This window comes from Nerophis ophidion, linkage group LG26 (genome assembly GCF_033978795.1).
Source record: "Nerophis ophidion isolate RoL-2023_Sa linkage group LG26, RoL_Noph_v1.0, whole genome shotgun sequence".
Taxonomy (NCBI): domain Eukaryota; kingdom Metazoa; phylum Chordata; class Actinopteri; order Syngnathiformes; family Syngnathidae; genus Nerophis; species Nerophis ophidion.
In genome coordinates, this window is record NC_084636.1 from 6171815 (window position 1) to 6197588 (window position 25774).

Here is a 25774-nt window from a genome sequence, read left to right on the forward strand (position 1 = left end):
ATAACAGTGATAAAAGTGACACAAGTGTTGAAACTGTTAAAACTGTAGAAACTGATGAAAGTGATCAAACTGATAAAAGTGATAAAAGCTGATACAAGCGTTAAAAGTGATAAAACTGATAACAGTGATCAAAGTGTTAAAAGTGATTAAAGCTGAGAAAAGTGATACAAGTATTAACAGTGATCGAACTGATAAAAGGGATAAAACTGATGAAACTGTTAAAACTGATAAGCGATAAAAAGATACAATCTGATAAAAGTGATCAAACTGATAAAAATTATAAAAGTGATCAAATTGATAAAAGTGATAAGTGATCAAAGTGATAAAAGTGATCAAACCGATAACAGTGATAAAAGTGATGAAAGTGATACAACCCGAGGATGTTGTTGTGGTTTGTACAGCCCTTTGAGACACTAGTGATTTAGGGCTATATGAATAATCATTGATTGATTGATACAAGCTGATAAAAGTGTTAAAAGTGATCGAACTGATAAAAGTGATCAAAATGTTAAAGGTAATCAAACTGATAACAGTGCTAAAGGTGATGAAAGGTATAAAAGTGATTAAAGTGATAAAAATGATAAAAGTGATGATCAATCAATCAATCAATCAATTGATCAATCAATGTTTATTTATATAGCCCTAAATCACAAATGTCTCAAAGGACTGCACAAACCATTAATACTACAACATCCTCGGAAGAACCCACATAAAAATGATAAAAGTGATACAAATGATAAAAGCGATAAAAGTGATAAAAGCGATGAAAGTGATAAAAGTGATAAAAGTGATAAAAGTGATAAAAGCGATGAAAGTGATAAAAGTGATAAAAGTGCTGCAAGAGCTACAAGTGCTACAAGTGATAAAAGTGATAAAAATGATAAAAGTGATAAAAGCAATAAAAGTGACAAAAGTGATACAAATGATAAAAGCGATGAAAGTGATCAAAGTGATTAAATTGATCCAAGTGATAAAAGTGATCAAAGTGAACAAAGTGAGCAGCGTGATTAAAGTGATAAAAGTAATGAAACTGATAAAAGCGCTAAAAGTGATACAAGTGATAAAAGTGATGGAAGTGATGAAAGTGATGAAAGTGATAAAAGTGCTGCAAGAGCTACAAGTGCTACTAGTGATAAAAGTGATAAAAATGGTAAAAGCGATAAAAGTGATCAAAGTGACAAAAGTGATACAAATGATAAACGCAATGAAAGTGATCAAATTGATCAAAGTGATCAAAGTGAACAAAGTGAGCAGCGTGATTAAAGTGATAAAAGTAATGAAAGTGATAAAAGCGCTAAAAGTGATACAAGTGATAAAAGTGATCAAAGTGAACACAGTGAACAAAGTGAACAAAGTGAGCAGTGTGATTAAAGTGATGAAAGTGATAAAAGTGATGAAAGTGATAAAAGTGTTCAAAGTCACCCGTCTGCCGCTCTCAGACTTCCTGTGCCAAAAAGGTTGCGTATGGAGCGAGAGGACGAGAGCTTGGTGTCGCGAGAGTAGAAGAGCATGCAGATGTCTTTGGTGATGACGGCCGGCTGGGTGCACCTCTCCATCTGCAGCACAAAAGCAGGGTTTATCCATTCACGCGCACCCACCATATGAACACCGGTCACAAGAGCTGTGAGTCCATGTTTCAGAAACACAAGTAAGCGTCTGTCCGTTCAGATAAATCCTAATGCAAAGATATTTATATATATATATATATATATATATATATATATATATATATATATATCCATCTTCTTCCGCTTATCCAAGGTCGGGTCGCGGGGGCAGCAGCCTAAGCAGGGAAGCCCAAACTTTCCTATACTGTATATATATAAGTCGCGGTCAAAAGTTTACATACACCTGTAAAGAACATAATATCATGGCTATCTTGAGTGTCCAATTATTTCTACAACTCTTATTTTTTGTGATAGAGTGATTGGCGCACATACTTGTTGGTTACAAAAAACATTCATGAAGTTTGCTTCTTTTATGAATTTATTATGGGTCTACTAAAAATGTGAGCAAATCTGCTGGGTCAAAAGTATACATACAGCAACTTACATCATCATTATCAAAGTTACAATCAGGTCCAATTAGCTTCATGGCATGGCCTCTTAACTCCATGTGAGTGATTATGATTGACACCTGCTGACTTCTCTGGGCCCATTTCTAAGTTACAGTTGTGCTCATAAGTTTACATACCCTGGGAGAATTTAAGGAAGAAAATGGTCGAGTGGCCAAAAAGTTCAATTTTGGTTTTATCACTCCAAATGACTTTGTTCCAGAAGTTTTGAGGCCCGTCTCTGTGCTGTTTGGCACAATGTAAGCGGGATACTTTGTGACAATTGCACAGAAATGGCTTTTTTCTGGCAACTCGACCACGCAGCCCATTTTTCTTCAAGTGCCTCCACAATTTGTCAGAGAGTCCGGTATTTCAGCTGAAGTTATTTGTGGATTTTTCTTTGCATCTCCCAACAACTTTCCTGTCAGTTGTGGCTGAAATCTTTGCTGGTCTATCTGAATCCCTCATTTTACACTTCTTAATCAGCGTTCGAACACTGCTGACTGGCATTCTCAATTCAATTCAAAAGTTGTAGAAATGATTGGAAAATTTTGACCAGGATTGTGAGTTCAAGTACCTCCAAGTAGGCAGACAGCGTCATGTAGATCTTCTCCCCGCCCGGCGTCACCCGGTTGAGGAGCAAGGAGTTGTGCATGGAGCTGTCCCAGGCCGTCTCAAAGCGGTAGAAGGTCCTGAGGATCCAGGTGGAGACAAGTGAATGAGGTCAGGGGAACACAAGGTCACCATGCCGAGAAAGGAGGACTTTGGCAACATGCGGACAGGACAAGCGGCAGACAGGAAGGTGAGCACAAGTGGACTACCTATGGTCAAGTTTAAGGGAGAAACTGTGAGGAGGAAGAAGAGATGGGAAATAGACGGGTGCAAAACCATGGACGCCACACTTCAACCCAGGTTTTTTTCGACATCAAGTCAGAAAACTTGTATATACTTTTTGGAATGTGCTGACTGTCAGGTTCCAACACTGATGACATCTATTAAACAAGACAAAAGGCAAAGAATCCAACAGAGACAGAATTAAATTTGGACTCAGATCTGAGGAGAGACATGGCCACTGTACTCTCTGTACAGTCCTGCACCACGCTCTGTCCTAAGATTGTACTCCTGTATTTGACTTTCTCCCCCCTCCTTCCCACAGCTGCTTCCTGAGGGAAGTGGGTCGTTGCCTTCGGTAACCGAACAGTTCGAAGAGAGTTTTTCAAATAGTTCAAAAAGAGTTCCATAAAATAGTTCAAAGAGAGTTCCATAAAATAGTTCAAAGAGAGCCCCAAAAAATAGTTCAAAAAGTGTTCCATAAAATAGTTCTAAGAGAGTTCTATAAAATAGTTCAAAGAGACTCCCATAAAATAGTTCAAAAAGAGTTAGTAAAATACTTCAAAAGAGTTCTTCTGAAAGTTGGGCAGATCCTGCCATCTGTCCGCTTGGAAGTCCCAGTGGAGTTTTACGAGCCTTTTTCTTGGTTGGTTTTCTAAGACCGCCTTTTGGCTTGTCAGGAAAACAATGTAATACAAAGTTTTTTGTGATCATTTAGAAAATAATCATTTTAACACTAACCTTGCAAATGACTTATTTCCCTATCAAATACAGTGCCTTGCAAAAGTAACAGACTGCAGTCTTCTCCTACACTTTGGACCGGGTGGCTAATATATAGACTTTTGTCCGCTTATTGCCATAAAATAATAGTTTCCATTAAAGCCAACCAGAGTGCTGAAATGCTGTGTTATTGTTTGTGCTATGGCGCCATATTTTGGACCAGTTGAAAATGTATTTCCCGTTTTGTCTCAAAGCGAAAGTAGAAACCCTTCCAGGGTGTTTCTGCTGGCAACGTTGGTAAGTTTCACTTACTAAGATGTCTGTAGAAGTGTGGAGGGGGGAGTGGCCTGCGGGCCTGCAGCGAGGCGGTGTGTGCCAGGACCCGGCCTCCAAGTCAGCGACAGGTGAGTAGATGGCCCACCTGGGCCTTGTTATCTAATCACCCGTCGCTCTGTATAAGCAGCACCCGGGAGGAGAGACGTGGTTGGAGCCGGGGGTAAAGCGAGCGCACGACGAACATTCACAAAAGGACGATTGCTGAAAAGCACTAAGAGACTTGTTTGGGAGAATAAAACTGTCTTTGAGCCGATTTTAGGCCTGCCTTACAGTGGGTCCTACAGTCCACCAAGCATTTCTAGGCGAGCCCGTTTCATTGTTCTAATTTTCCAAACAAGTGCTTTTCGGCAATCGCCTTTTTGTGAATGTTCGTCGTGCTCTCGCTCTCCCCCCAGCTCCAACAGCGTCTCTCCTCCCGGTTGCTGCTTGTACAGAGCGACGGGTCATTAGATAACAAGGCCCAGGTGGGCCATCCCCGCACCTGTCGCTGACTTCGAGGACAGTCCTAGCACACCCCGCAGGCCACACCCCCCTCCACAGAGTGTTTTCGTGCATATTTGTCCATGCTACGGTAACGTAATGAAGCTGGCATTAGCTAATATGTTAACCCGTTTACGAGCGTGCGCGCTAGTATTATTAACTTACAATGGCATTATTTTTGTATTGTGTCACTTTCACAAATTCCTCAGTAAATTCACCAAAACGTCACAGTGGAGTTAATGAGTCTGTTTAGCTGATTGGAGACCTAGCTTGCGCATATACGATAACTTCTGTTCACTGATCAGCCGTTTTACTGCCTTGTTACAGACCCCGTCTGGAAACATTTATAAGATATTTCTGTGTAAATAAGTAATTTCACAACGTATGTATCTGCGGCTTACAGGTGATTAGATAACAAGGCCCAAGTGGGCCTTCTACGCACCTGTCGCTGACTTAGAGGCCGGGTCCTGGCACACCCCGCCTCGCTGCAGACCCGCAGGCCACTCCCCCATTCACACACTCCTACATACATCTTAGTAAGTGAAACTTACAAATATTGCCAGCATAATATATGGAAAAATAAATATTCTTCTAAAATGTAATGGGTGCGGCCAAGTTTCACTTTTGGGTGTCCCAGAATAATTGTGTCTAAATTATCACAAATTGTGTGTTTCCGTGAGGACAAAAGTTGTCTTTGATCTTACCAACCAGAAGGGTTGTAAAACTCCCCTGTGTATGATGTGTAGAATAATATTTGAATATTGTTTTTAATATTGTTGTGCAGCACTTTGGAAACATTTCTGTTGTTTAAATGTGCTATACAAATAAAATGGATTGAAAAACATAAACAAACTTTGTAGCATTGAAACTTTCAACAGTAAAGGGGAAAAAAGTACAGAAATAATACGTAAGAATAAAATGTACTTATAAAAAATATAAATACAACTGTAATAAATATTAGGACGTAAATAAAAAAGGAATACACTATATCACAAAAATGAACCAGAAAAGTCAGTCAAAATAAATTAATAGAAATGACTGTATACTTTCTTCCCATGCTTATAAAACAGTGCAGCTAAATTATGGATTTTTCTTGGCTAACGACTAATATTCCACACACATCGTTAATAGAAAACAGAGAGAGACGCTAAAACGGGGCCTTATTGTTTGTGCTAAGGCGCCCTCTTTTGGACGAGTTGGCTCATTGGAGGTACTGCAAGTTGAAAAATGTACTTCCCCCCTTCCTTCCTTGAACCGCAATGATTTGTGTGTAGCGTTTTTACTCGTACAGGTTCTTCATACATTGCTCCAAGCAACTTTTGTAAATTTAACAATAGATCTAAAACAATTCTTACTGAACGCTTGTAGGTTTTACAATAAAACTAAAACAATTCGTACTCACTAAACGTTTGAAAGTTTTACAATAGAACTAACACCATTTTTTACTCACTTAACGTTCTAAAGTTTTACAATAGAACTAAAACAATTCGTACTCACTAAACGTTTGTAATTTTTACAATAGAACTAAAACAATTCCTACTCACTAAACGTTTGTAATTTTTACAATAGAACTAAAACAATTCCTACTCACTAAACGTTTGTAAGTTTTACAATAGAACTAAAACAATTCGTACTCACTGAACGTTTGTATGTTTTATAATAGAACTAAAACAATTCCTACTCACTAAACGCATGTAAGTTTTACAATAGAACTAAAACCATTCGTACTCACTAAACATTTGTAAGTTTTACAATAGAACTAAAACAATTCCTACTCACTAAACGTTTGTAAGTTTTACAATAGAACTACAACAATTCGTACTCGCTAAACGTTTGTAAGTTTTACAATAGAACTAAAACCATTCGTACTCACTAAATGCTTGTAAGTTTCACAATAGAACTAAAACAATTCGTACTCACTAAACGTTTGTAAGTTTTAAAATACAACTAAAACCATTCATACTCACTAAACGTTTGTAAGTTTTACAATAGAACTAAAACAATTCGTACTCACTAAACGTTTGTAAGTTTCACAATAGAACTAAAACAATTCGTACTAACTAAACGTTTGTAAGTTTCCACAATAGAACTAAAACCTTTCATACTCACTAAACGTTTGTAAGTTTTACAATAGAACTAAAACAATTCGTACTCACTAAACGTTTTTAAGTTTTACAAAAGAACTAAAACCATTCTTACTCACTAAATGTTTGTAAGTTTTACAATAGAACTAAAACAATCAGTACTCACTAAACGTTTGTAAGTTTCACAATAGAACTAAAATAATTCGTACTCACTAAACGTTTGTAGGGTTTACAATAGAACTAAAACCCATTCTTACTCACTAAACGTTTGAAAGTTTTACAATAGAACTAAAACAATTCATACTCACTAAACGTTTGTAAGTTTTACAATAGAACTAAAACAATTCGTACTCACTAAACGTTTGTAAGTTTTACAATAAAACTAAAACAATTTGTACTCACTAAACGTTTGAAAGTTTTACAATAGATCTGAAACAATTTGTACTCACTAAATGCATGTAAGTTTTACAATAGAATTAAAACCATTCTTACTCACTACACGTTTGTAAGTTTTAAATTAAACTAAAACAATTCCTACTCACTAAACGCATGTAAGTTTTACAATAGAACTAAAACCATTCGTACTCACTAAACGTTTGTAAGTTTTACAATAGAACTAAAACAATTCGTACTCACTAAATGTTTGTGAGTTTCACAATAGAACTAAAACAATTTGTACTTACTAAACGTTTGTATGTTTCCACAATAGAACTAAAACCTTTCGTACTCACTAAACGTTTGTAAGTTTTACAATAGAACTAAAACAATTCATATTCACTAAACGTTTGTAACTTTTACAATAGAACTAAAACCATTCTTACTCACTAAATGTTTGAAAGTTTTTACAATAGAACTAAAACAATAAATACTCACGAAACGTTTGTAAGTTTCACAATAGAACTAAAACCATTCTTTCTCACTAAACGTTTGAAAGTTTTACAATAGAACTAAAGCCATTCGTACTCACTTAACGCTTGTAAGTTTCACAATAGAACTAAAACAATTCGTACTCACTAAACATTTGAAAGTTTTATAATAAAACAAACAATTCATACTCACTAAACGTTTGTAAGTTTCACAATAAAACTAAAACAATTCGTACTAATTAAACGTTTGTAAGTTTCCACAATAGAACTAAAACCTTTCGTACTCACTAAACGTTTGTAAGTTTTACAATAGAACTAAAACAATTCGTACTCACTAAAGGTTTGTAAGTTTTACAATTGAACTACAACCATTCTTACTCACTAAATGTTTGTAAGTTTTACAATAGAACTAAAACAATCAGTACTCACTAAATGTTTGTAAGTTTCACAATAGAACTAAAACAATTCGTACTCACTAAACGTTTGTAAGGTTTACAATAGAACTAAAACCCATTCTTACTCACTAAACGTTTGAAAGTTTTACAATAGAACTAAAACAATTCATACTCACTAAACGTTTGTAAGTTTTACAATAGAACTAAAACAATTCGTACTCACTAAACGTTTGTAAGTTTTAAAATATGACTAAAACAATTCATACTTACTAAACGTTTATAGGTTTTACAATAGAACTAAAACAATTCCTACTCACTAAAAGTTTGTAAGTTTTACAATATAACTAAAACCATTCTTACTTACTAAACGTTTGTAAGTTTTACATGTCCCATGTGTGATGTCTGCAGGAGTGTTTTCATGCATATTTGTAAATGCTTTCGTAATGTACTCAAGCTGGCGTCATTAGCGATAGCTAATATGCTAACACGTTTAAAAGGGTTGGTATTAGTAACTTCTTTTTGTATTGTTTCAGTTCAGTAAACGCACCAAAAGTCTGTTTAGCTGATTGGAGAACAAGCCTCTGCAGCTAGTGGGTCCACGACCATGACTTCTGTTTTGTTTGAGCCACCGTTTTACTGCCGTGTTACAGGCACCGTTTGGAAACAAATAATATAAATACACATTTGCAAAAGTTGACATAAACTTTTAAAGAACATAATGTCATGGTTGTCTTGAGTTTCCAATAATTTCTACAACTCCTATTTTTTTTTGATGTAGTGATTGGAGCACATGCTTGTTGGTCACAAAAAAACATTCATGACGTTTGCTTCTTTTATGAATTTATTATGGCTCTACTGAAAATGTGCTGGGTCAAAAGTAGACGTACAGCAATGTTAACATTTGCTTACATGTCCCTTGGCAAGTTTCACTGCAATAAGGCGATTTTTGGTAGCCATCCACAAGCTTCTGCTTGAATTTTTGACCACTCCTCTTGACAAAACTGGTGCAGTTCAGCTAAATGTGTTGGTTTCCTGACATGAACTTGTTTCTTCAGCATTGTCCACACGTTTAAGTCAGGACTTTGGGAAGGCCATTCTAAGACCTTCATTCTAGCCTGATTTTATCCATTCCATTACCACTTTTGACGTGTGTTTGGGGTCATTGTCCTGTTGGAACACCCAACTGCGCCCGAGACCCAACCTCCAAGCTCGTCCTGAAGAATTTGGAGGTAATCCTCCTTTTTCATTGTCTTATTACTCTCTGTAAAGCACCAGTTCCATTGGCAGCAAAACAGGCCCAGTGCATAATAGTTCCACCACCATGCTTAACGGTAGGTGTGGTGTGCCTTTGATTAATTGCCTCACCTGTTCTCCTCCAAACATATTGCTGGGCATTGTGGCCAAACAGCTCCATTTTTGTTTCATCCGACCACAGAACTTTCCTCCAGAATGTCTTATATTTGTCCATATGGTGTCATTTAGCTGAACTCCACCAATTTTGTCAAGAGGAGTGGTCAAAAATTCGAGCAGAAGCTTGTGGATGGCTACCAAAAGCGCCTTATTGCAGTGAAACTTGCCAAGGGACATGTAAGCAATACGCTAAATGTATACTTTTGACCCAGCATATTTGCTCACATGTTCAGTCGAGCCATAATGAATCCATAAAAGAGCAAACTGTCATGTCTGTTGATCATGTTTTGTTTGGCCATGTGCTGTTTGGTTTTTAGACACCCAGTTCCTGTTTTTGCACTTCCTTGTTTGTTTTGTTTCCATGACTACCCATTAGTTTTCACCTGTCCTTATGTCACGCACCTGTCTCACGTTTTGCACTCGCAAACCTGTCACTAATCACCACAGCATTATTTAAACCTGTAGTTGCCAGGTAGTCAGACTGGCATCTTTACCTTTACCCACGTCATGCCATGCTACCTCTACTCACTGCATGCCATGCTACCTCTGTCACTCAGGCCGATCCATAGTTTTGCTTCTTTTCATGCCACGTAAGTTTTGTTTATTCTGTCAAAACCTGGGCTGTGATGGTTGTTTTCCCGGAAGGCAAAAAAAAGTTGGCGCGGGCAAGGCGTGAATGTAAGTACATATTTTATTTTAACACTATAACTACAAAAAAGGCAGACAAAAGGCGCGCACAATGGCGGAGAACAAACTTGACTAATGATAATAAAAGACTAGCACAAATGCAGAACTATGGATAAAAAAACAAAAGACACTAACTGTGGCATTAATAAACAAAACTTACGTGGCATGACAAGAAGCAGAACTATAGATCGGCATGAGTGACAGAGGTAACATGGCATGACGTGGGTAAAGGTAAATCGCCAGGCTGACTACCTGGCAGCTACAGGTTTAAATAATGCTGTGGTGATTAGTGACAGGTGTGCGAGTGCAAAACGTGAGACAGGTGCGTGAAATAAGGACAGGTGGAAACTAATGGGTAGTCATGGAAACAAAACAAACAAGGAAGTGCAAAAACAGGAACTGAGTGTCCAAAAAACAAACGGCACATGGCCAAACAAAAACATGATCAACAGACATGACACAAACTTCAAGAAATTTGTTGGGTGCGGCTTAAATAAAGGAATGGCTCACAATCGCGAATCGGTTCTCAACGTTCACCTAAAGACTGGGTTTGTTGGCGAACATGGTCTCTCTACACCTGACGTAGAACAACTTTTTCAACATAAACGTAGGACAGGCTTAGGAAGGTTGTGATGAAAGCCAAGCGAGCCATGCAGACCGAGGAGGAGAGCTTCAACCACACACAGAGACAGAATGAACATAGGGCAGGAGGAGGGGATGAAGAGGATGACACAAAAGAAGATACCTAGGCATGTCCGAATCAAGAAACTGTCTGTAAAAAGCACATGTGGGACAAAAACAACAGGAAAAGGAAAGAACATTCCATTAGCGAACTGGAGGGAGAGAAACAGCCATTTGTACTTCATGTCTTATTTCCCGGGTCGGGCACAGGACCTGCTTGAAGGGAGTCCAGGAGGACCACTGAACAGCAGCTGGTGGACTTATACTCCAAACATTTTTATTTTATTTTAGGAGCAATAGCCAAGCAACGGAATGAGGGAAAAATATTACAAATAGACATGAAGTCATGCAGGTGAAGGTGCACCAAGTCATTCTAGTAATCTGCCAGGGATCATCCTCACTTTCCACTATGGAGCAATTGAAAAAGAAATGTGAAGAAGACGACTTCCACTAATCTGGAGAGACGTAAGGTAAGTTGGAATGTGTGTGTGGGAAATGATTAAAATGACCAAAATAAGGTAAATATTGTACGTATTACATATTATGAAGTTGTCTGTTACTACATATGTATATATATATATATATATATATATATATATATATATCTGCGATGAGGTGGCGACTTGTCCAGGGTGTACCCCGCCTTCCGCCCGATTGTAGCTGAGATAGGTGCCAGCGCCCCCCCGCGACCCCAAAAGGGAATAAGCGGTAGAAAATGGATGGATGGATATATATATATATATATATATGTAGGTGTGGGAAAAATCACAAGACTACTTCATCTCTACAGAACTGTTTCATGAGGGATTCCCTCAATCATCAGGAGATCTCCTGATGATTGAGGGAACCCCTCATGAAAAATCACAAGACTACTTCATCTCTACAGAACTGTTTCATGAGGGATTCCCTCAATCATCAGGAGATCTCCTGATGATTGAGGGAACCCCTCATGAAACAGTTCTGTAGAGATGAAGTAGTCTTGTGATTTTTCCCACACCTACATATTGCGCTCTACCACGGTATCGAGCACTATTCTCTGGATAATCCAATCAAGATATATATATATGTATATATATACAAACCCCGTTTCCATATGAATTGGGAAATTGTGTTAGATGTAAATATAAACGTAATAAAATGATTTGCAAATCCTTTTCAACCCATATTCAGTTGAATATGCTACAAAGACAACATATTTGATGTTCAAACTGATAAACATTTTTTTTTTGCAAATAATCATTACCTTTAGAATTTGATGCCAGCAACACATGACAAAGAAGTTGGGAAAGGTGGCAATAAATACTGATAAAGTTGAGGAATGCTCATCAAACACTTATTTGGAACATCCCACAGGTGTGCAGGCTAATTGGGAACAGGTGGGTGCCATGATTGGGTATAAAAACAGCTTCCCAAAAAATGCTCAGTCTTTCACAAGAAAGGATGGTGCGAGGTACACCCCTTTGTCCACAACTGCGTGAGCAAATAGTCAAACAGTTTAAGAACAACGTTTCTCAAAGTACAATTGCGAGAAATTTAGGGATTTCAACATCTACGCTCCATAATACCATCAAAAGGTTCAGAGAATCTGGAGAAATCACTCCACGTAAGCGGCATGGCCGGAAACCAACATTGAATGACCGTGACCTTTGATCCCTCAGACGGCACTGTATCAAACACCGACATCAATCTCTAAACCAGGGGTCAGCAACCTTTTTGAAACCAAGAGCTACTTCTTGGGTACTGATTACTGCAAAGGGCTACCAGTTTGATACACACTTTAAAAAATTGCCAGAAGTAGCCAATTTGCTCAATTTACCTTTAATAAATAAATTTATATATATATAAAAAATGGGTATTTCTGTTTGTCATTCCGTCATACATTTTTTTTTCCTTTTACGGAATGTTTTTTGTAGAGAATACATGATAATAAATAAAAACAAATAAATAAAAGAGGAAAAAACACGAAAAAAATGAAAATAAAAAGTTGAAACATAGTTCATCTTCAATTTTGACTCTTTAAAATTCAAAATTTTACCCCAAAAAATTTATAGAAAAACTAGCTAATTCGAATCTTTTTGAAAAAAATAAAAAAATAATTTATGGAACATCATTAGTAATTTTTCCTGATTAAGATTAATTTTAGAATTTTGCTGACATTTTTTAAATAGGTTAAAATCTAATATGCACGTTGTTATAATATATAACAAATTGGACCAAGCTATATTTCTAACAAAGACAAATCATTATTTGTTCTAGATTTTCCAGAACAAAAATTTTAAAAGAAATTCAAAAGACTTTGAAATAAGATTTAAATTTGATTCGACAGATTTTCTAGATTTGCCGGAATAATTATTTTTAATTTTAATCATAATAAGTTTGAAGAATTATTTCACAAATATTCTTCGTCGAAAAAACAGAAGCTAAAATGAAAAATTTAATTAAAATGTATTCATTATTCTTTACAATAAAAAAAAAAAAAAAAATTGAACATTGATTTAAATTGTCAGAAAAGAAGAGGAAGGAATTTAAAAGGTAAAAAGGTAAATGTGTTTAAAAATCCTAAAATCATTTTTAAGGTTGTATTTTTTCTCTAAAATTGTCTTTCTGAAAGTTATAAGAAGCAAAGTAAAAAAACAAATGAATTTATTTAAACAAGTGAAGACCAAGTCTTTAAAATATTTTCTTGGATTTTCAAATTCTATTTCAGTTTTGTCTCTCTTAGAATTAAAAATGTCAAGCAAAGCAAGACCAGCTTGCTAGTAAATAAATAAAATGTAAAAAATAGAGGCAGCTCACTAGTAAGTGCTGCTATTTGAGCTATTTTTAGGACAGGCCAGCGGGCTACTCATCTAGTTCTTACGGGCGACCTGGTGCCCGCGGGCACCGCGTTGGTGACCCCTGCTCTAAAGGATATCACCACATGGGCTCAGGAACACTTCAGAAAACCACTGTCACTAAATACATCTGTAAGTGCAAGTTAAAGCTCTACTATGCAAAGCGAAAGCCATTTATCAACAACATCCAGAAACGCCACCGGCTTCTCTAGGCCTGAGCTCATCTAAGATGGACTGATGCAAAGTGGAAAAGTGTTCTGTGGTCTGACGAGTCCACATTTCAAATTGTTTTTGGAAATATTCGACATTGTGTCATCCAGACCAAAGGGGAAACGAACCATCCAGACTGTTATTGACGCAAAGTTCAAAAGCCAGCATGTGTGATGGTATGGGGGTGCATTAGTGCCCAAGGCATGAGTAACTTACACATCTGTGAAGGCACCATTAATGCTGAAAGGTACATACGGGTTTTCGAACAACATATGCTGCCATCTAAGCGTGGTCTTTTTCATGGACGCCCCTGCTTATTTCAGCAAGACAATGCCAAGCCACATTCAGCACGTGTTACAACAGCGTGGCTTCATAAAAAAAGAGTGCGGGTACTTTCCTGGCCTGCCTGCAGTCCAGACCTGTCTCCCATCAAAAATGTGTGGCGCATTATGAAGCGTAAAATACGACAGCAGGAACCCCAGACTGTTGAACGACTGAAGCTCTACATAATTCATCTGCCGTTTCTTTTCTTTTTTCTCCTATGTCCCCCCCCTCCCATGTGGAGGGGGTCCGGTCCGATCCGGTGGCCATGTACTGCTTGCCTGTGTATCGGCTGGGGACATCTCTGCGCTGCTGATCCGCCTCCGCTTGGGATGTTTTCCTGCTGGCTCCGCTGTGAACGGGACTCTCGCTGCTGTGTCGGATCCGCTTTGGACTGGACTCTCGCGACCGTGTGGATCCATTATGGATTGAACATTCACAATATCATGTTAGACCCGCTCGACATCCATTGCTTTCCTCCTCTCCAAGGTTCTCATAGTCATCATTGTCACCGGCGTCCCACTGGGTGTGAGTTTTCCTTGCCCTTATGTGGGCCTACCGAGGATGTCGTAGTGGTTTGTGTTGTGGTTTGTGCAGCCCTTTGAGACACTAGTGATTTAGGGCTATATAAGTAAACATTGATTGATTGATTGATAAAACAAGAATGGGAAAGAATTCCACTTTCAAAGCTTCAACAATTGGTTTCCTCAGTTCCCAAATGTTTATTGAGTGTTGTTAAAAGAAAAGGTGATGTAACACAGTGGTGAACATGCCCTTTCCCAACTACTTTGGCACGTGTTGCAGCCATGGAATTCTAAGTTCATTATTATTTGCAAAAAGTTTATGAGCTTGAACATCAAATATGTTGTCTTTGTCGTGCATTCAATTGAATATGGGTTGAAAAGGATTTGCAAATCATTGTATTCCGTTTATATTTACATCTAACACAATTTCCCAACTCACATTGAAACGGGGTTTGTAAATGAATGCTTGGTCCTTTAAGCCAGTTAGCTGGGAGGTTGATGTGGAGTTGGAGGTGACGATGAACGGGATGAGGCAAGACACAAACACTGAAAGCCTACATGGGCCCCGTGGAAGCATGAGGTGAGTTCATGGCTGGTCACCTCCTGACACTTTGGCGCCCTCGCCCACGTGCTACACGTTGGGTTGCGAGTGGCTCCTGATTGCTAAAGCTGTCATAATGGGTGTTGTTGTGCAGGTTGCAACGGTGTCTACCTGTCGTCCTGCAAGGGCTTGACGTAGCCGGCGGACAAGATGTTGAGGGAAAGAATATTAGGGTCCACCAGGGTCTCGTCAGATTCAGGCGTGTTGCGGAGACGTCCTGGGACAAAGAGAGCAGAACACACACACACACACACACGCTGTTATAGTCTTGTTTCCAACAGGATGTAACACATCTGACTTTATATCATTTTTCATACACACGTAAGTGGCAACACAAAGTGATGTATGGAACAACAGAAAGAGGAGAAAAACACGCACATTCATAGGAGGAACTGTTAGGGACATTATTCAGAGTGACCTCTCACACACACTACTGAAATCCTCTCACACACTATTGAAATAATCTTCTCTCATACACACTACTGAAATCATCTCCTTTCATACACACTACTGAAATAATCTAATACACACTCCTGAAATCATCTCATACACACAATTAAAACCATCTTTTCTCATTCACACTACTGAAATCCTCCCATAAACACTGTTGAAATTATCTTCTCTCATACACACTACTGAAATCCCCTCATGCACATTATTGAAATCATCTTCTCTCACACACACATAAATGAAAACCTCTCATACACACTATTGAAATCATCTTCTCTCATACACACTACTAAATCCTCCCATAAACACTATTGAAATTATCTTCTCTCATACACACTACTGAAATCTCATACACACTATTGAAATCATCTTCTCTCAAACACACTACTGAAATCCTCTCATACACACTATTGAAATCAGCTTCTCTCAAACACACTACTGAAATCCTCTCATACACACTATTGAAATCATCTTCTCTCATTACACTACTGAAATCCTCTCATACACACTATTGAAATCATCTTCTCTCATTACACTACTGAAATCCTCTCATACACACTATTGAAATCATCTTCTCACATGCACACTACTGAAATCCTCTCATGCACACTATTGAAATCATCTTCTCTCACGCACACTACTGAAATCATCTTACACAAACTTTTGAAATCCTCTCCTTCACACTACTGAAATCCTCTTACTCACACTACTGAAATCCTCATTCACACCACTGAAATCATCTTCTCTCATACAGTACTAAAGTCCTCTCACACACACACTACTGAACTCCCTCATCCACCCAACTGAGTTTTCTCTCTCTCTCTCACACACACACTACTATAATGCTCTTCGACATAATACTGAAATCCTCTCATGCACACTACTGATTTTTTCCCCCTCACACACTACTGAAATCCTCTCATACACAGTACTGAAATTATTTAATAAACACTACTGAACATTTCTCTCACACAACTGAAACACTCTCACATAAACAACAAAAAAAACTATTCTCACACACACTACTGTGTGTAGTACTCAATAGTGTGCATGCGAGGATTTCAGTCGTGTGTATGAGAAAAAAAAAAATATATATATACACGTGTGTGTGTGTGTGTGTGTGTATATATATATATATATATATATATATATATATATACATACATATATCCATCCATCCCATCCATTTTCTACCGCTTATTCCCTTTCGGGGTCGCGGGGGGCGCTGGCGCCTATCTCAGCTACAATCGGGCGGAAGGCGGGGTACACCCTGGACAAGTCGCCACCTCATCGCAGGGCCAACACAGATAGATATATATATATATATATATGTGTCTTGATTGGATTATCCAGAGAATAGTGCTCGATACCGTGGTAGAGCGCAATATGTAGGTGTGGGAAAAATCACAAGACTACTTCATCTCTACAGAACTGTTTCATGAGGGGTTCCCTCAATCATCAGGAGATTCTCCTGATGATTGAGGGAACCCCTCATGAAACAGTTCTGTAGAGATGAAGTAGTCTTGTGATTTTTCCCACACCTACATATATATATATATATATATACAGAATGTGATTAAAAGTCATTGACCTGAATTAATCATGTTGACCAATAGATTGAAACATAATAGCAGCTTCAAAATTTTCAGACTATTAAAATGAATGCAATTCTTTAAACAACTCACGACGTCTCGCAGGCCAAATTAAAGACGTCGGTGGGCCACAATTGGCCAGCTGGCCAAAGTTTGGACACCACTGTTCTAACATTTAGCAATGCAGAACACAACTGATTTAAAAAAAACAACTAGGAATCAAAATAACAGTTAAGTTAATTTTCAGTTTTAATCATCTCTGCTATAGTGTCCACTGCAAAAAATGATGCAATTGAGGAAATGATGACAGCCAGGAGGTACTTTCCTTGCTCAGAACTTGGCAACACTTTAAAACTGGTGTGGTGTGGGTGTGGAACATACCCACAACGAGCTCTCGGACATCCCTCCATTCAATGTCGCCTCCTGACTCGTGGACTATGGTCACAGTGATTCTCCTCTGGAGGCCCTGCAGAGTCACCAACAGATTGAGTTAAGTACTTAAAACCACATGTTTCATTCGGTCCGCCACTATAATACCGGTTTGGAGTTAGAGTGTCTCAATAAAATCTCTCACTTCCGATACAATACCGATATAAGGCCTTGTTCACACGGCAGGGCAATTCCCATTCTGTTGTCCGTATGTGACTTGCATCAGATGTTATCATGTCGATGTGAACAGTACAATTCCCGTTTCTTCCTATCGTATTTTATCATGTCAATGTGAACAGTCTGTTGCCGTCACCTCCCCCCTCAGCAACTATTGGCAACTGGGCAATTAATTAGAGCTTTTATTGTGTGAGGAAGTTGTACACAAGTCCAGGTGGGAGCGACTCACCTGGTGCAGCAGGAATGTGCCGTGACAAGGCATCCCTCCTCTGTGGTCCACCACAGCCGGGATGTAACTAGAAAAACACACAACGCGCTCCTTTCATTTCATGATGAATCCCTAAAAAATAAATCACCAACAGAGGCCATACTCACTCCCCGTTGGCCTCCAGCTCGCAGATCTCGAAAAAAACCATCAGGTCGTATTTGCAGTGGCACGGCCCGGCCTGTGGACGGGTCACGGCTGTCAGCTTGGTGGCAGGTACTAAAAAGGGTACGTAGAAGGAGAGGTCAGACAGGAAGTGGGCCAGTTTTTAGATTCTAGGCAGGAAGGAAAGAGGGAAGACGAGAGGAAGGAAGATTCCAACTTCCCAATGAATACACCCCCACCAGGTTTGGCCACTTCAAAATAAAAGCTGAAACCGTTCTTAGTGATGCGTTGAATTTAGTCAGGGTTCCCACTCTTTCCCGGAAATGATTCTTTAGGACTATTCCTGAATGACTTATTCTCTGATTTCCCCTTTTTGGTGTTTAATCAACGCGTCCACAGCCTTTTAAACTACACTTAATTGTTTTGAAGTTGTTGGGAAATAATAATTATATCTGACCTTCTTCCAGTTGACAACCTGGTGTTCATCAGAAAGATGATTATCAAGGCTAAGGTCAGGCTGATTACTAAATAAATACTGTAAAAGACGGGACTCGTTAAATTAGATCAATAAGAATAAAGGTACGTACAATAGTGCTGAAATAAATGTATTTTAATTAGATTAATCAATAATATAAATGTTTCTTGAAAAAATAAATTTAAGTGCAAATTAAAATAAAGCTTCACAACTTTAGTCATCATTTTTGCGCTTAAGAAACTCCTGTTTGTTTGATATTGTCACTACTGCCACAAGTGGTGGAAAGGTGTATTGCAGCTGAGTATCACTGCTAAGAAACAAATATTAATTTAAGGTAAGGACAGTTCTACATGTGGAAGACCCCTTTGTGTTTGCTCACCAGGTAGGTGAGGGGATACATTCTTATCTTTCATGTCATTTAACATTTTTTTTTAATGATTTTTTCAGGTTTACCAGGATGTGTGGGAACCGTGTTCACTAAATTCACCTGCACAACCCAACACAAGAGCAAATAGTCTCTCGCACCGTGGTAACCTCTGAAAACAATCAATAGTCAGCATCATCATCACATTTCTATTCGAGGGCGGTGAAGGTGTAATAGGTGGGGCAAAAAGTATTTAGTCAGCCACCGATTGTGCAAGTTCTCCCACTTAAAATGATGACAGAAGTCTGTAATTTTCATCATATACCAAAATGGACACATGGATGATACAGCAGAGGATTGGGAGAATGTCATGTGGTCGGATGAAACCAAAATAAAACTTTTTGGTATAAACTCAACTCGTCGTGTTTGGAGGAAGCAGAATACTGAGTTGCATCTCAAGAACACCATACCTACTGTGAAGCATGGGGGTGGAAACATCGTGCTTTAGGGCTGGTTTTCTGCTAAGGGGACAGGACGATTGATCCGTGTTAAGGAAAGAATGAATGGGGCCATGTATCCTGAGATTTTGAGCCAAAACCTCCTTCCATCAGTGAGAGCTTTGAATGGTTGACCAAATACTTATTTTCCACCATAATTTACAAATAAATTATTTAAAATTACTACAATGTGAATTCCTGGATTTTGTTTTACTATTCCGTCTCTCACAGTTGAAGTGTACCTATGATGAAAATTGCAGACCTCTGTCATCATTTTAAGTGGGAGAACTTGCACAATCGGTGGCTGACTAAATGCTTTTTTGCCCCACTGTACATATTAGAGGTCGGTGAAGGTGTAATAGGTATACATATTAAAGGTCGGTGAAGGTGTAATAAGCAGGGGCGCCGAAAAGGGGGGGTACAGGAGACGGATTCTAGGGGCCCATGATGGAGGTGGGCTCAGAGAGGCCCCTAATGGTGATGAAATTATGATACAGAAAAAATAATAACACTAACTTGGGGGTTCTGTAAAGATTATTTTCATGAGGCCCAAAATCCCTAGCGGCGCCCCTGGTAATACTGTAAGTATACATATTAGGGTTGCACTGATTAATCGGTAACCGAATATATTCGGCCGAATATGGCAAAAAAAGCCACATTCGGCCTTCGGTGGAATGAGTTAAAAACAAGGCCGAATAGTGGCGTGTGACGCAATTTTTTGACGCGGTGACGCAATCAACCAACATGCAGTGACGCGGTGACGTTGGGATATGTTGTGTACCTGTATAAGTGTATGAGGTTACAAGCACACACTTATTGAGATTTAGTGGGGCCTCTGTTTACATTATTAGCCTGTTGTGTAGGCTACCTGTATAAGTGTAAGAGGTTACAAGCACACACTTAATTGAGATTTACTTGAGCCTTCTGTTTACATTATTAGCCTGTTGTGTAGGCTACCTGTATAAGTGTATGAGGTTACAAGCACACACTTAATTGAGATTTACTTGAGCCTTCTGTTTACATTATTAGCATATCTACTGTGGCTAAGCAGACTTTTGCCAAAAGGACAATAATTCATTTGTTGTGGGTTTATCCACTTTAATGTACTTCATTTTTTTTGGACTGCATGTTTTGTTTGAAGGCCTGATATAAATGAAAAACTTTGTGCTTTTTTTGAAAAGCAAGAGCTACTGGAATATTAAAAAAATGTCAATATTCAATAAAAAAATACTTTATTTGAAAAACATGTCTAAATATTTTTTCTAGGCTATTTATGCAATATTAAATAAATTGTGAAAAAATGCATTCATTATTCGGCTTCGGCTTCGGCCACAAATTTTCATTTCGGTGCATCCCTAATACATATTAGAGGTCGGTGAAGGTATAGATATTAGAGGTCGGTGAAGGTATACACCAGAGGTGTAAGGTAGGAGGAGGGAGAGTCAACACAGAGAGCCAATCCAAGGCCAGAATCCCCACAGCAAACAAGTATCAGATGACTTATTTGCTGAAAGGCCAGGTGGCTTTAAGAGCGTCATTAAGGTCGAAACCCACACGAGCAGCCACTGTGACAGTGACTGATATAGAACAAAGAAACTTTGGGGGAAGGGATTCCCTTGGATCGGCCTCGTTAACCAACCCGGCGTCTGAGCTTTAATAACAGAACAAATAGCGGCGGGCGGGGCTTGCAGCTGAGCTCGCTCGTTCGCTTCCAGCAGGAAGGAAGCGGCCAGGCCAGCGGCGGACAGGGCGTGGCCCGAGAGCGAGTCCACCAGCGCCCCGTTGAGCACGTCCGGGACCAGGTATCGGATCAGCTCCAGCGATTTGTCCTGGTCCGCTGTGGCGTCCGCTGCTCACAGCCAATGACAGGCAGCTAAGATGACAGCGAAGGGCGGGAGGGCGACATGCTAACACCTGGTGCACAGGGTGGGGAGTGTTTTTACCTGGTTGGGAGAGGGGCATCACCCGTGGGAACTGTCTCCTGGACGGCCGCAGTGGACTGGGGAAAGGAGACAGGGTTTAGAATAACTCTCTGAATACATCCGCCAAGTGCCATTTATTTATCTTGCAACTTGTGTTTTGCTAATATATATATAAATATGGGTCAAAAATATACAAACCCCGTTTCCATATGAGTTGGGAAATTGTGTTAGATGTAAATATAAACGGAATACAATGATTTGCAAATCCTTTTCCAACCCATATTCAGTTGAATAAGCTACAAAGACAACATATTTAATGTTCAAACTGATTTTTTTTTTTTTGTGTGCAAATAATCATTAACTTTAGAATTTGGTGCCAGCGACACGTGACAAAGAAGTTGGGAAAGGTGGCAATAAATACTGATAAAGTTTAGGAATGCTCATCAAACACTTATTGGGAACATCCCACAGGTGTGCCGGCTAATTGGGAACAGGTGGGTGCCATGATTGGGTATAAAACAGCTTCCCAAAAAATGCTCAGTCTTTCACAAGAAAGGATGGGGCGAGGTACACCCCTTTGTCCACAACTGCGTGAGCAAATAGTCAAACAGTTTAAGAACAACGTTTCTCAAAGTGCAATTGCAAGAAATTTAGGGATTTCAACATCTACGCTCCATAATATCATCAAAAAGTTCAGAGAATCTGGAGAAATCACTCCACGTAAGCGGCATGGCCAGAAAACAACATTCAATGACCGTGACCTTTGATCCCATCAGACGGCACTGTATCAAAAACCGACATCAATCTCTAAAGGATATCACCACATGGGCTCAGGAACACTTCAGAAAACCACTGTCACTAAATACAGTTCATCGCTACATCTGTAAGTGCAAGTTAAAGCTCTACTATGCAAAGCGAAAGCCATTTATCAACAACATCCAGAAAGGCCGCCGCCTTTCTGGGCCTGAGATCATCTAAGATAGACTGATGCAAAGTGTAAAAGTGTTCTGTGGTCTGACGAGTCCACATTTCAAATTGTTTTTGGAAATATTCGACATTGTGTCATTTGGACCAAAGGGGAAGCGAACCATCCATACTGTTATCCACGCAAAGCTCAAAAGTCAGCATCTGTGATGGTATGGGGGTGCATTAGTGCCCAAGGCATGGGTAACTTACACATCTGTGAAGGCACCATTAATGCTGAAAGGTACATACAGGTTTTGGAACAACATATGCTGCCATCTAAGCGCCGTCTTTTTCATTGACGCCCCTGCTTATTTCAGCAAGACAATACCAAGCCACATTCAGCACGTGTTACAACAACGTGGCTTCATATAAAAAGAGTGCGGGTACTTTCCTGGCCCGCCTGCAGTCCAGACCTGTCTCCCATGGAAAATGTGTGGCGCATTATGAAGCGTAAAATACGACAGCGGAGACCCCGGGCTGTTGAACGACTGAAGCTCTACATAAAACAAAAATGGGAAGGAATTCCACTTTCAAAGCTTCGACAATTAAATTCCTCAGTTCCCAAACGTTTTTTGAGTGTTGTTAAAAGAAAAGGTGATGTAACACAGTAATGAACATGCCCTTTTCCAAATACTTTGGCACGTGTTGCAGCCATGAAATTCTAAGTTCATTGTTATTTGCAAAAAAAAAAAAAGTTTATGAGTTTGAACATCAAATATGTTGCCTTTGTAGTGCATTCAACTGAATATGGGTTGAAAATGATTTGCAAATCATTGTATTCCGTTTATATTTACAACTAACACAATTTCCCAACTCAAATGGAAATGGGTTTTGTACATGGAAAATATTAATTTCTTCTAAAATTTGTTGGGTGCGGCTTAAATAAAGGAATGGCTGAAAAAAAAGGGAGCCTTACTTTACTTGTTTGCGTTGAAAATTGTAACGTTAGCTAAAGGTAGTTTGGTTGAGTTCGCTCTCAGTGCTGCTGGAGTGGCACGAATCCAGTGGGTTTCGGCCGGTGCTAAAAAAAAAGTACCGGATTGTGTAGCCATCTCTCGTCTCTCCTATTATCACCTGCTTTGTTCTAGTTTTGCCCAAACATTGGAAGGTTGAATGGAAGCCATAAAAACATGTCGGATAATAAAAAAAATGCTGAATTCTGCTTTGGCGGAGGTCTGTTCTCAATGAAAGACAGTTTTGCACAGCGGGGAGTACCTGATGACGTCTTTACAGAGGGGAAGAAAAGGCTGCTTCTGGTAGTGTCCAAACACCTCAAACACCAGAGGCTGGGTCTTGATGTAGTCCACCAAGGACTTGGTGACTTCCACCGCGATCTAAAACAAAAAAGACAGGCAGCGTGAAAAAACGTATCGTCAACATTTAATATGTGGGCAGTTCTTACATTCTGCACGTGGTAGAAGCCCAGCGGGGGGCCCCGGCCTGTGTTCTTCAGGGGCTCAGTGGAGAAGGCCTCATCGTGGCGGTGAATGAAGCTGAAGGATAACATCATCAAGTGTTTATCGTAGAAAGTAACATCTTGACCCAGACAGGATTACGTAATAGTTGGACCCAGAATGTAACAAAGTAACGTCTTGACCCAGAGAGTATTACGTAATAGTTGTACACAGAATGTAATAAAGTAACGTCTTGACCCAGAGACTATTACGTAGTAGTTGGACCCAGAATGTAATAAAGTAACATCTTGACCCCGAGAGTATTACGTAATAGTTGGACACAGAATGTAATATAGTAACGTCTTGACCCAGAGACTATTACATAATAGTTGTACATAGAATGTAATAAAGTGACGTCTTGACCCAGAGAATATTACGTAATAGTTGGCCACAGAATGTAATAAAGTAACGTCTTGACCCAGAGACTATTACGTAGTAGTTGGACCCAGAGAGGCGTATGTAGTAGTTTGATACAGAATGTAATAAAGTAACGTCTTGACCCAGAGAGTATTACGTAATAGTTGGACCCAGAATGTAAAAAAGTTCTGTCTTGACCCAGAGAGTATTATGTAATAGTCGGACAAAGAATGTAATAAAGTAACGTCTTGACGCAGAGACTATTACGTAGTAGTTGGAGCCAGAATGTAATAAAGTAACATCTTGACCCAGAGAGGAGTATGTAATAGTTTGATACAGAATGTAATAAAGTAACGTCTTGACCTAGAGAGTATTACGTAAAGGTTGGACCCAGAATTTAAAAAAGTTCTGTCTTGACCCAGAGAGTATTACGTAATAGTCGGACAAAGAATGTAATAAAGTAACGTCTTGACCAAGAGAATATTACGTAGTAGTTGGACCCAGAATGTAATAAAGTAACATCTTGACCCAGAGAGGAGTATGTAATAGTTGGACAGAATGTAATAAAGTAACGTCTTGACCCATAGAGTATTACGTAAAAGTTGGACCCAGAATTTAAAAAAGTTCTGTCTTGACCCAGAGAGTGTTACGTAATAGTCGGACAAAGAATGTAATAAAGTAACGTCTTGACCCAGAGACTATTACGTAGTAGTTGGACCCAGAATGTAATAAAGTAACATCTTGACCCAGAGAGGAGTATGTAATAGTTTGATACAGAATGTAATAAAGTAACGTCTTGACCTAGAGAGTATTACGTAAAGGTTGGACCCAGAATTTAAAAAAGTTCCGTCTTGACCCAGAGAGTATTACGTAATAGTCGGACAAAGAATGTAATAAAGTAACGTTTTGACCAAGAGAATATTACGTAGTAGTTGGACCCAGAATGTAATAAAGTAACATCTTGACCCAGAGAGGAGTATGTAATAGTTGGACAGAATGTAATAAGTAACGTCTTGACCCATAGAGTATTACGTAAAAGTTGGACCCAGAATTTAAAAAAGTTCTGTCTTGACCCAGAGAGTATTACGTAATAGTCGGACAAAGAATGTAATAAAGTAACGTCTTGACCCAGAGACTATTAAGTAGTAGTTGGACCCAGAATGTAATAAAGTAACATCTTGACCCAGAGAGGAGTATGTAATAGTTTGATACAGAATGTAAAAAAGTAACGTCTTGACCCAAAGAGTATTACGTAGTAGTTGGACCCAGAATGTAATAAAGTAACATCTTGACCCAGAGAGGAGTATGTAATAGTTGGACAGAATGTAACAAAGTAACATCTTGACCCAGAGAGGAGTATGTAATAGTTTTATACAGAATGTAACAAAGTAACGTATTGACCCAGATAGTATTATGTAATAGTTGGACACAGAATATAACAAAGTAACATTTTGATCAAGACCCTTTACTCACTTGAACTGGCAGAAGATGTCGGCGTACTCTGCGGAGATACTGGAGGCTTGCAGCACAGTCACCCTAAAGGTGAAAACGCTGCCCACCCTGAGGTGCTCCGGAGGGTCCGTCTGGTCGTCCAGACCGGGCTCGCCTTCTTCGCCACCAGCTGCCATCAATCAAAGACGAAAATGAGACCGGCGAGGTGATTCCATAGGGCGGGGACGCTGCAGGTA

At 39.1% G+C, this 25774-nt stretch overlaps 1 protein-coding gene across 10 annotated transcripts in view; it reads right to left on the reverse strand.

Annotated features, from left to right (window-relative positions):
• The window catches only part of kif1aa (kinesin family member 1Aa), a 132893-nt gene that overhangs the window by 21204 nt on the left and 85915 nt on the right, over positions 1–25774 (reverse strand). For 7 of the 10 annotated variants that reach the window (XM_061887869.1, XM_061887865.1, XM_061887873.1 and 4 more), the window contains 11 exons: positions 25560–25707; positions 23678–23768; positions 23491–23609; positions 21331–21386; positions 18057–18165; positions 17911–17977; positions 17457–17541; positions 15145–15250; positions 10608–10634; positions 2631–2745; positions 1423–1556 (listed from right to left, as the gene is read on the reverse strand). In XM_061887869.1, the coding sequence (XP_061743853.1) occupies positions 1423–1556; positions 2631–2745; positions 10608–10634; positions 15145–15250; positions 17457–17541; positions 17911–17977; positions 18057–18165; positions 21331–21386; positions 23491–23609; positions 23678–23768; positions 25560–25707 (1057 nt within the window). The remainder of the gene's footprint in view (positions 1–1422; positions 1557–2630; positions 2746–10607; positions 10635–15144; positions 15251–17456; positions 17542–17910; positions 17978–18056; positions 18166–21330; positions 21387–23490; positions 23610–23677; positions 23769–25559; positions 25708–25774) is intronic. The other 3 variants (XM_061887872.1, XM_061887871.1, XM_061887866.1) reach the window with 1 other exon arrangement.